The 11,765-nt window shown below is 41.1% G+C and overlaps 3 protein-coding genes across 3 annotated transcripts; all 3 read left to right on the forward strand.

The window, feature by feature from the left end:
• Positions 1-1,416: 1,416 nt before the first annotated feature.
• Positions 1,417-2,232, forward strand: LOC134001077 (high choriolytic enzyme 1-like). The gene has a single exon (XM_062440667.1). It carries the CDS (start codon positions 1,417-1,419, stop codon positions 2,230-2,232), a length of 816 nt encoding a protein of 271 aa, XP_062296651.1.
• A 4,422-nt stretch (positions 2,233-6,654) lies between these two features.
• Positions 6,655-7,470, forward strand: LOC134001174 (high choriolytic enzyme 1-like). Its single transcript, XM_062440773.1, has one exon. It carries the CDS (start codon positions 6,655-6,657, stop codon positions 7,468-7,470), a length of 816 nt encoding a protein of 271 aa, XP_062296757.1.
• A 2,273-nt stretch (positions 7,471-9,743) lies between these two features.
• LOC134001276 (high choriolytic enzyme 1-like) lies at positions 9,744-10,559 on the forward strand. Its single transcript, XM_062440877.1, has one exon. It carries the CDS (start codon positions 9,744-9,746, stop codon positions 10,557-10,559), a length of 816 nt encoding a protein of 271 aa, XP_062296861.1.
• The last annotated feature ends 1,206 nt before the right edge of the window (positions 10,560-11,765 follow it).

Here is an 11,765-nt window from a genome sequence, read left to right on the forward strand (position 1 = left end):
GATATGCTTTGTTGTTTCCTTTCTGTTTATGCAATAAGATATACAATATATAAAATGTATATACTGTATGTCTGATCTGATTTCTTAATATCTAATACTGGATATGGCTGACAGACACAAACACCTTTATGTAGATAAGATGAAAATATCTGACCTTTTTTTGGTTGTTATTGTTTTCTCAGTGCCAAATTATCTAAAGAAATTATAAAAATGCACCAAATAAACAGATACACTCAGAATTTCTCAATCATAATAGTAGATAAATCTTAAAATCTTAAAAGAGCAACCACAATTCAATAAAATCCAGCTAATAAAGTTATAATGAATAAAATGCAAATAACAAGAAAACAGTAAAATAAACAAAACACATAAACTGGAACACATAACATGTTGGTCTAACTCTTTAAAGTTATGTTTTAATAAGTTATTTTAAAGATGTCACTGACTCTGCAAGCATCAGATCTTCACGTGTTTATTAGAAAATTGAATCAGATATGAAAGCACACGTGAAATGAAGGCACACATTATTATTCAGATCAAATCATCCCATCTCTAATAAATTCTGGGATGTTGGGATAAAATATGATTTATTAAGTATTCTTGTTTAGAAACCATTTGTCTAAAAAAGCACATTTTTACTTTCACTTCTCAAAACAAAACTACACAGAGAAATGTGAAGCATATAACTAACTAATAACAGAACTGTGACCTTCTTAATGTTGGCTGCTTGTCAGGTTGGTGATATGGTGACTTGAGGTCATTCTACTCTTGACCTCACTGGACATTTCAGTAATTAAGAGCACCATTAAAATGACTTATGTGACCTCATGACCCCAGGTAGACCTAAATGAATTTCACTGTCCATTTACAATAGAGTGTAAATAACCGTCTCGCTGAGATACTACAAACAGCTGAGGATGGTCAAAGACAGCAGTGAGCTGCAAAACAAGTCCCAGTAGTTGTAAACAGAACCTAGTAATTTGTCCAAACCTCAGATCAATGCAGGAACAGGGAGCCCTGCAAATAAAACATGAAAAACTGATTTAAGACTGAAACTAATTATTACTCTCATAATCGCTAAATCGGACAGTTATTTTCTCAATGAATCATTTAGTTTATAGATAGACAGAAAATAATTGAACATGCCAATCACAATTTCCTGAAGCCCAGTGCCATGATATTGCTTGTTCAGAGATAACAAACCATGTTTAAAAAGTAGGTTTGTCTGTGGAGTCCTCCCTTCAGAGGTTTGTTTAGGACTAACAGTGTTGACCCCAACCCATAATCCTCTGCAGATACACCTGTGGAGGAGAGTATAAAGACCCTGGACTGACCTGAGTCAGACATCATGCTTCAAGGAGTCTCTCCACAGCAGGTCTCCACAGAAGCTCCACAGACACCAGACCCACGTTGAAGATGAATCCCTCTGTCAGCCTGCTGCTGCTGCTGCTGCTCAGCCTCTGTCAGGCAGATCCTATCCAGGAGGAAATCAGTGGAGAAGGTCCTCTCCAGGAGGAAGACATCGAAGACGAGGTGAATGATGACACTGTTGACATCGGCACCAGAATTCTGATTTCCAACAATGCCACCAATGAGATCCTGCTGGAAGGAGACCTGCTGCCCCCCAACACCAGAAACGCCATACGATGCAGGTCCCAGAGCTGCCTGTGGAGGAAGGCCTCTAATGGCCAGGTGGTGGTCCCCTTCACTATCAGCGGTCAGTTCGCCAACTGGGAGAGGCAGAAGATTGAGAGAGCCATGAGTGGCTTCCACAGAAGTACCTGCATCCGCTTCGTCCGCCGTAGCAACCAGCGCGACTTTCTCAGCATCGAGAGCAGAGGCGGATGCTTCTCGGCTCTGGGCAGATCAGGAGGCAGGCAGGTGCTCTCTATCAACAAGCAGGGCTGCCTCTACCACGGCATCATCCAGCACGAGATTAACCACGCTCTGGGCTTCCAGCACGAGCAGACCAGGAGCGACCGTGACGGCTACGTCAGGATCAACTGGCAGAACATGGACCGAGCGATGGCCTACAACTTCCACAAGCAGAACACCAACAACCTGAACACTCCTTACGACTACTCATCCATCATGCACTATGGAAGAACAGCCTTCTCCATCAACGGCAGGGACACCATCACCCCCTTCCCCAACCCCAGAGCCCAGATCGGTCAGAGGCGAGGCATGTCAGGCTGGGACGTCAAAAGGATCAACCTGCTCTACAGATGCTAACAACACTGCTGACCTGCTGACCTCTTCACAGCCAAAGATATTATTTAGGAAAACAAAAGCTATTAAGACCTTTCAGTTCTTGTTACCAAATTCGTTTAATATGTTCAGATAGTAGAGCGTAAGATAAAGTCTAAAAGTTGTCTAAAATGTCTTTAATAAAGTCAGTGAAAAATGATTATTGTTGTGTTATTTCCATCTATTTGTGTATTCACATGTTTGTTACACGTAGCACAAACACTAACAGCCAAGCAGGGATCCACAGACCACAACAACCACACAAACCTTCCTGCTGGCACCTTATCTAATGGTGGAAACTACTGTAAAGAAACAGAGACACTAACAGTCTCTCAGAGTGACATCTGAGAGAGCTAGTCCCTTTTTTTTCTTTAGCTCCATAATGAAACAGGTGTTCACACCCTATAGCCTGGTAGGGGTGTGATATGAGTGGGTGGGTGACATGGGGGGCTTCATCTGCTGTTTTAACACGAGTTACGATAGAGCTATTAAGATGTTTTTCATCACAAAACATGGTTTAGAGTTTTGAAGAAGTGGGGGAATTATTGCTTGCTTGGGGTTTTCTTTAGTTCATGCACCTTTGATGAACTGTGGGGTTGTATTAGACTTTTTTTGCCCTTTACCCCAGTGAGAGGCAGCCTTTGCATGTTCGTCCCATCTGTTTTCATCTTCCCGTGGTATCTCTCGCCTCGGCTGCCTGCCTGCCAAAATTCTCTGCCATGAAGAGAAGCCTTTTCCTACAGGCTCTGCCGTGCATATGGAGGACCCTCCTCCAACACATAGCAGACAGGCAGAATGCTGCTTCTAACTCTGTACTCTGCTGTAAATCAAAGCCCTTCATATAAAAGATCTGTATATCAGTAGTAATTTAGTAGCACTTTCACAACTACACCAATGCGTAACAGCAAAATGCACAATCTGAAATAATTGTTTAAATTAAAGATCATCTTTAGATATATATGACCAGACAATAATGTTTTTTCCATTAAAAACTGAAACTGTCTACTTAATAATTTTCATTATTCTACCCCTTCTCCCTCACTGAAGGAATCTCTATAGAATCTAAGAACATGCAAATATTTGTCATTTAAACATCTGCTAGACACAGAATGTCTCCTGCTTCATTGTTAAGGCCTTTATCATTGTATGTGCACTGGAGGCTCAAGGCTTCAACATCACACTTGTGTAAACTGCTAACTGGATTATAATTGGCTCCACACTAATTGTGATGTCACAAATCCTGTTGGTAGGCCCATACCTTAAACTCTGGTTTTTTTTTTAGAAAATACAGAGAAATGTTCAACTTTCAGCAGATAGCTTTGAAAACAGCCTTGTAGAATCAAATATTGCACATGTATTTCTGCAAAGTAAAGTTCAACACTTCAAGTGAAGTTAAAAAAAAACAAAAACAAAAAAACAACAACAACAACAACACATTTTAATCAAGGGGGACTTTAATCTTCCATCATTGCAGGACCACATTTCAGATTAAGGAAAACTCCTCAAGTGATGTCTGATCAGGCAGTATAACATGGAGCTAAAAAATCATGTGCTTTATGAAATTAAATAGATATTGACTAAGTGTTATACAATGGGACACACTATACAGACAATTATGTGTTATTTTCTCTTTCCTGTGATGTACTGAAGGACCAAAATGGAAAATGTTCTGTCATCAGACATCTTTACCAATGATTACATACTATTGGAGAAGGATTTCCATGACACTTTCACTTTTACAGTCCCATCTCTGGTCTGATAAGCTAAGTGCCTTAAATATCAATATCAACACAGCTGCATTTTAATTGTATAATGTTCTGTACTGACCTCTAGAGGTTGGTGAAAATAATGCTAGCAAGGATTAAATCCAATTCAACTCAGGTCAGGTCAGATCAGTAAAAATTGGGGTAATTTAAATGAACAAAACAAAACAAAACAAACAAACTGTACACATATCACACAAGTTGTACCAATATAACAGATTTCCACCAGCCAAATATTTGTATTACTGTAACCTGTGAAGTAGGACACTTCAATCATGTTTTGTGTTGTTACTGTTGTACTTTAATTAATCACACAGTGCAGGATAACCTGGCAAGAAAACACATGATGGGATGAGGCTGAGACTCTGGATAAATTAATCAGATTAAATAATGAAGCATCATGAATTATATTGAGCACTATACTAACATAGTTACTCTCTGACATAAACCTTGTGCTTGATAATTCAAACAAACTACATATCACATGTTATCATGTCACAATTTACATTTTGTCAGACTGAGTTAACATTAACTGAACCAAGCTGACTTGACTTTAATTGAAAATATTAAGCATTAAGCAGTACAGAGACCTTTAGAGGGTGAAGTTCTTGAGGTTAAAAAGAGGCACATGGAACAATACTTTAAAACACCATACACTGGCATCATTTACAGCATAATTTGTTGAATTATAGCAACTCATATTCAAACAGAATGTAAAAGAGAATCTTTAAACAAATCATATCATACTATATATGTGAAATGTTAGCTGAAGTCACTTGTGCGCTTGCTCCATGGACTCAGTGGTGTGGAAGCAAAGCTGCAGAGGAAGAACCTGGAAAAACATTTTTTAGCTTCAAGCACCACCGCTTTTGTAGGACTAAACAGGGCCCTGCCTCTGATGCTATATCCAGTTCTCTTTATACATCAATGGCAGGACCTCGTAGGCAGGGCCAGCATGGGAAACACTACTGCTGCTAATCAGCAGGCCACATCGTGTGGAAGTAAACCCAGAAGATAGGCATTGTTTTTTTTTAGCATATGCGCCAGCTGAGAAATTTTTATTGGACTGAAGGGGCGCCATTTGTGGTCCAGTACCTGTGTCTAACTGCCAACAGGTAGTTTGGTTTGACACCAGTAAATAGTAGGGGTGTCCGATATTATCGGCCCTCCGAACGCAGCATGGGACGTTTACCGGCGTGCGCTTGATGACGTATAACAACAACAACACGCTAAACTCATGGGTCTCTAACCATGGCTAACCGTGGCTAACCGTGGCTAACAAGATAATAGCGTCCACCGCCATTTACACGAACACACAATCCAGAAACAAGGTTTACCGCCTCGTTGTCATTTTCTCTGTTATGCTTTCGGCGAGTCGCCTCTGTGGGGTCCTATCTGGGTCCTACTCTGCTATGTAAACACAACAGCTGAGAGGACCGAGTGAGAGGACGTTCCTATAAAAGGTCCCGCCTCCAGAAACGGGTTTATGTCTGTGGTTTGGAACTATTTCCAAGTGTTCCCTATGGATAGTAAGTTTGTAATTTGCAATTACTGCAAAGCAGCATAATAAATATGGCGGTGCCATATTGGCACTTTTTTCCATAACTTAAATTGAAGTTGTTGTCTTATTTTGCACAGACAGTGTTTACATTTGGAAAGCCATGTTGCATTTATGTATGCATCCAGTGGGGCTTCACAATAAAATTAGGCATAATGTGTTAATTCAACAATAGGAGATATGCTATGTTGTTACTTAATAGTTTTGGTGTAAAAAGCCTGCAAATATCGGTATCGGGTGATATCGGTATCGGAAATTAATAGTTGGGGATTATCGGAATATCGGATATCGGCAGAAAAGTCAATATCGAGCATCCCTAGTAAATAGTCAACACCATCAAGTAGGATGAACTAAATTAGCTGCCAACTAGCATTAGCACAGAGCACCCTGGTGGTCGAGTGGTTAGAGCGCATGCCACATAATTGTACTGTCCCTGGTTTGAATCTGGCCAGGGACCTATGCTGCAGGTTATTCCCCTCTCTCTCTCTCCTGTTTCTTGTCGGCCTCTGTGCCAATTACTGTCTCAATAAAGGCATAAAATGTCCAAAATAAATCTTTCTTTAAAAAAAAACAACTGACGTTAACGCTGATTCAAAGAGGCAGTGCCCATTATACGAGAATATACAGCATGTTGATTAAAGCCTTATATTTTTACATCTGCTATGACCCAAAAATGTATTCAGTGGCCTTTTATGTAACATTTATGTTTGATGGTATAACTGAATGAAGGTAAGAAATAGGGTATTTAATTAAATATACAAATAAATACAGCAGTAAAGATGTTCATTATTTAGCTTAAACTGACGACCATATAAAATGTTTAGAAAAACATGTCCCACCCATGTTCATCAATAATGGACAGACATAACAAACCTTGTTTAAAAAGTAGGTTTGTCTGTGGAGTCCTCCCTTCAGATGTTTGTTTAGGCCTAACAGTGTGGACCCTAACCCATAATCCTCTGCAGACACACCTGTGGAGGAGAGTATAAAGACCCTGGACTGACCTGAGTCAGACATCAAGCTTCAAGGAGTCTCTCCACAGCAGGTCTCCACAGAAGCTCCACAGACACCAGACCCACGTTGAAGATGAATCCCTCTGTCAGCCTGCTGCTGCTGCTGCTGCTCAGCCTCTCTCAGGCAGATCCTATCCAGGAGGAAATCAGTGGAGAAGGTCCTCTCCAGGAGGAAGACATCGAAGACGAGGTGAATGATGACACTGTTGACATCGGCACCAGAATTCTGATTTCCAACAATGCCACCAATGAGATCCTGCTGGAAGGAGACCTGCTGCCCCCCAACACCAGAAACGCCATACGATGCAGGTCCCAGAGCTGCCTGTGGAGGAAGGCCTCTAATGGCCAGGTGGTGGTCCCCTTCACTATCAGCGGTCAGTTCGCCAACTGGGAGAGGCAGAAGATTGAGAGAGCCATGAGTGGCTTCCACAGAAGTACCTGCATCCGCTTCGTCCGCCGTAGCAACCAGCGCGACTTTCTCAGCATCGAGAGCAGAGGCGGATGCTTCTCGGCTCTGGGCAGATCAGGAGGCAGGCAGGTGCTCTCTATCAACAAGCAGGGCTGCCTCTACCACGGCATCATCCAGCACGAGATTAACCACGCTCTGGGCTTCCAGCACGAGCAGACCAGGAGCGACCGTGACGGCTACGTCAGGATCAACTGGCAGAACATGGACCGAGCGATGGCCTACAACTTCCACAAGCAGAACACCAACAACCTGAACACTCCTTACGACTACTCATCCATCATGCACTATGGAAGAACAGCCTTCTCCATCAACGGCAGGGAAACCATCACCCCTTTCCCCAACCCCAGAGCCCAGATCGGTCAGAGGCGAGGCATGTCAGGCTGGGACGTCAAAAGGATCAACCTGCTCTACAGATGCTAACAACACTGCTGACCTGCTGACCCCTTCACAGCCAAAGATATTATTTAAGAAAACAAAAGCTATTATGACCTTTCAGTTCTTGTTACCAAATTCTTTCAATATGTTCAGACAATACAGCGTAAGATGAAGTCTAAAAGTTGTCTAAAATGTCTTTAATAAAGTCAGTGAAAAATGATTATTGTTGTGTAATTTTTATCACACTATACATACGATAATGTCTCATTTTCTCTTTTCAATGATGTACTGAAGCACCAAAATGGCAAATCACTGTGATCATACATCCGTGGCACTGATTATATACTAAAGCAAAAGGATTTCCATGACACTTTCACTTTTACAGTCCCATCTCTGGTCTGATAAGCTAAGTGCCTTAAATATCAATATCAATATCAACACAGCTGCATTTTAATTGTATAATTTTCTGTACTGCCCTCTGGAGGTTGGTGAAAATAATGCTAGCAAGGATTAAATCCAATTCAACTCAACTCAGGTCAGATCAGTAAAAATTGGGGTAATTTAAATGAACAAAACAAAACAAAACAAAACAAACAAACTGTACCCATATCACACAAGTTGTACCAATATAACAGATTTCCACCAGCCAAATATTTGTATTACTGTAACCTGTGAAGTAGGACACTTCAATCATGTTTTGTGTTGTTTTTGTTGTACTTTAATTAATCACACAGTGCAGGATAACCTGGCAAGAAAACACATTATGGGATGAGGCTGAGACTCTGGATAAATTCATCAGATTAAATAATGAAGCATCATGAATTATATTGAGCACTATACTAACATAGTTACTCTCTGACATAAACCTTGTGCTTGATAATTCAAACAAACTACATATCACATGTTATCATGTCACAATTTACATTTTGTCAGACTGAGTTAACATTAACTGAACCAAGCTGACTTGACTTTAATTGAAAATATTAAGCATTAAGCAGTACAGAGACCTTTAGAGGGTGAAGTTCTTGAGGTTAAAAAGAGGCACATGGAACAATACTTTAAAACACCATACACTGGCATCATTTACAGCATAATTTGTTGAATTATAGCAACTCATATTCAAACAGAATGTAAAAGAGAATCTTTAAACAAATCATATCATACTATATATGTGAAATGTTAGCTGAAGTCACTTGTGCGCTTGCTCCATGGACTCAGTGGTGTGGAAGCAAAGCTGCAGAGGAAGAACCTGGAAAAACATTTTTTAGCTTCAAGCACCACCGCTTTTGTAGGACTAAACAGGGCCCTGCCTCTGATGCTATATCCAGTTCTCTTTATACATCAATGGCAGGACCTCGTAGGCAGGGCCAGCATGGGAAACACTACTGCTGCTAATCAGCAGGCCACATCGTGTGGAAGTAAACCCAGAAGATAGGCATTGTTTTTTTTTAGCATATGCGCCAGCTGAGAAATTTTTATTGGACTGAAGGGGCGCCATTTGTGGTCCAATACCTGTGTCTAACTGCCAACAGGTAGTTAGGTTTGACACCAGTAAATAGTCAACACCATCAAGTAGGATGAACTAAATTAGCTGCCAACTAGCATTAGCACAGAGCACCATGGTGGTCGAGTGGTTAGAGCGCATGCCACATAATTGTACTGTCCCTGGTTTGAATCTGGCCAGGGACCTATGCTGCAGGTTATTCCCCTCTCTCTCTCTCCTGTTTCTTGTCGGCCTCTGTGCCAGTTACTGTCTCAATAAAGGCATAAAATGTCCAAAATAAATCTTTCTTTAAAAAAAAACAACTAGCATTAACGCTGATTCAAAGAGGCAGTGCCCATTATACGAAATTATACAGCATGTTGATTAAAGCCTTATATTCTTACATCTGCTATGACCCAACAATGTATTCAGTGGCCTTTTATGTAACATTTATGTTTGATGGTATAACTGAATGAAGGTAAGAAATAGGGTATTTAATTAAATATACAAATAAATACAGCAGTAAAGATGTTCATTATTTAGCTTAAACTGACGACCATATAAAATGTTTAGAAAAACATGTCCCACCCATGGTCATCAATAATGGACAGACATAACAAACATTGTTTAAAAAGTAGGTTTGTCTGTGGAGTCCTCCCTTCAGATGTTTGTTTAGGCCTAACAGTGTGGACCCTAACCCATAATCCTCTGCAGACACACCTGTGGAGGAGAGTATAAAGACCCTGGACTGACCTGAGTCAGACATCAAGCTTCAAGGAGTCTCTCCACAGCAGGTCTCCACAGAAGCTCCACAGACACCAGACCCACGTTGAAGATGACTCCCTCTGTCAGCCTGCTGCTGCTGCTGCTGCTCGGCCTCTCTCAGGCAGATCCTATCCAGGAGGAAATCAGTGGAGAAGGTCCTCTCCAGGAGGAAGACATCGAAGACGAGGTGAATGATGACACTGTTGACATCGGCACCAGAATTCTGATTTCCAACAATGCCACCAATGAGATCCTGCTGGAAGGAGACCTGCTGCCCCCCAACACCAGAAACGCCATACGATGCAGGTCCCAGAGCTGCCTGTGGAGGAAGGCCTCTAATGGCCAGGTGGTGGTCCCCTTCACTATCAGCGGTCAGTTCGCCAACTGGGAGAGGCAGAAGATTGAGAGAGCCATGAGTGGCTTCCACAGAAGTACCTGCATCCGCTTCGTCCGCCGTAGTAACCAGCGTGACTTTCTCAGCATTGAGAGCAGAGGCGGATGCTTCTCGGCTCTGGGCAGATCAGGAGGCAGGCAGGTGCTCTCTATCAACAAGCAGGGCTGCCTCTACCACGGCATCATCCAGCACGAGATTAACCACGCTCTGGGCTTCCAGCACGAGCAGACCAGGAGCGACCGTGATGGCTACGTCAGGATCAACTGGCAGAACATGGACCGAGCGATGGCCTACAACTTCCACAAGCAGAACACCAACAACCTGAACACTCCTTACGACTACTCATCCATCATGCACTATGGAAGAACAGCCTTCTCCATCAACGGCAGGGACACCATCACCCCTTTCCCCAACCCCAGAGCCCAGATCGGTCAGAGGCGAGGCATGTCAGGCTGGGACGTCAAAAGAATCAACCTGCTCTACAGATGCTAACTACACTGCTGACCTGTTGACCTCTTCACAGCCAAAGATATTATTTAGGAAAACAAAAGCTATTATGACCTTTCAGTTCTTGTTACCAGATTCTTTCAATATATTCAGATAGTAGAGCGTAAGATGAAGTCTAAAAGTTGTCTAAAATGTCTTTAATAAAGTCAGTGAAAAATGATTATTGTTGTGTTATTTTTATCACACTATACAGACGATAATGTCTCATTTTCTCTTTTCAATGATGTACTGAAGCACCAAAATGGCAAATCACTGTGATCATACATCCGTGGCACTGATTATATACTAAAGCAAAAGGATTTCCATGACACTTTCACTTTTACAGTCCCATCTCTGGTCTGATAAGCTAAGTGCCTTAAATATCAATATCAATATCAACACAGCTGCATTTTAATTGTATAATTTTCTGTACTGCCCTCTGGAGGTTGGTGAAAATAATGCTAGCAAGGATTAAATCCAATTCAACTCAACTCAGGTCAGATCAGTAAAAATTGGGGTAATTTAAATGAACAAAACAAAACAAAACAAACAAACTGTACCCATATCACACAAGTTGTACCAATATAACAGATTTCCACCAGCCAAACATTTGTATTACTGTAACCTGTGAAGTAGGACACTTCAATCATGTTTTGTGTTGTTTTTGTTGTACTTTAATTAATCACACAGTGCAGGATAACCTGACAAGAAAACACATGATGGGATGAGGCTGAGACTCTGGATAAATTAATCAGATTAAATAATGAAGCATCATGAATTATATTGAGCACTATACTAACATAGTTACTCTATGACATAAACCTTGTGCTTGATAATTCAAACAAACTACATATCACATGTTATCATGTCACAATTTACATTTTGTCAGACTGAGTTAACATTAACTGAACCAAGCTGACTTGACTTTAATTGAAAATATTAAGCATTAAGCAGTACAGAGACCTTTAGAGGGTGAAGTTCTTGAGGTTAAAAAGAGGCACATGGAACAATACTTTAAAACACCATACACTGGCATCATTTACAGCATAATTTGTTGAATTATAGCAACTCATATTCAAACAGAATGTAAAAGAGAATCTTTAAACAAATCATATCATACTATATATGTGAAATGTTAGCTGAAGTCACTTGTGCGCTTGCTCCATGGACTCAGTGGTGTGGAAGCAAAGCTGAAGAGGAAGAACCTGGAAA

The sequence above is a fragment of the Scomber scombrus genome, chromosome 1, assembly GCF_963691925.1.
Source record: "Scomber scombrus chromosome 1, fScoSco1.1, whole genome shotgun sequence".
NCBI lineage: Eukaryota > Metazoa > Chordata > Actinopteri > Scombriformes > Scombridae > Scomber > Scomber scombrus.

Coding starts and splice junctions, on each gene's coding strand:
- LOC134001077 (XM_062440667.1), top strand. CDS start 1,417: ATGAATCCCTCTGTCAGCCTGCTGCTGCTGCTGCTGCTCAGCCTCTGT.
- LOC134001174 (XM_062440773.1), top strand. CDS start 6,655: ATGAATCCCTCTGTCAGCCTGCTGCTGCTGCTGCTGCTCAGCCTCTCT.
- LOC134001276 (XM_062440877.1), top strand. CDS start 9,744: ATGACTCCCTCTGTCAGCCTGCTGCTGCTGCTGCTGCTCGGCCTCTCT.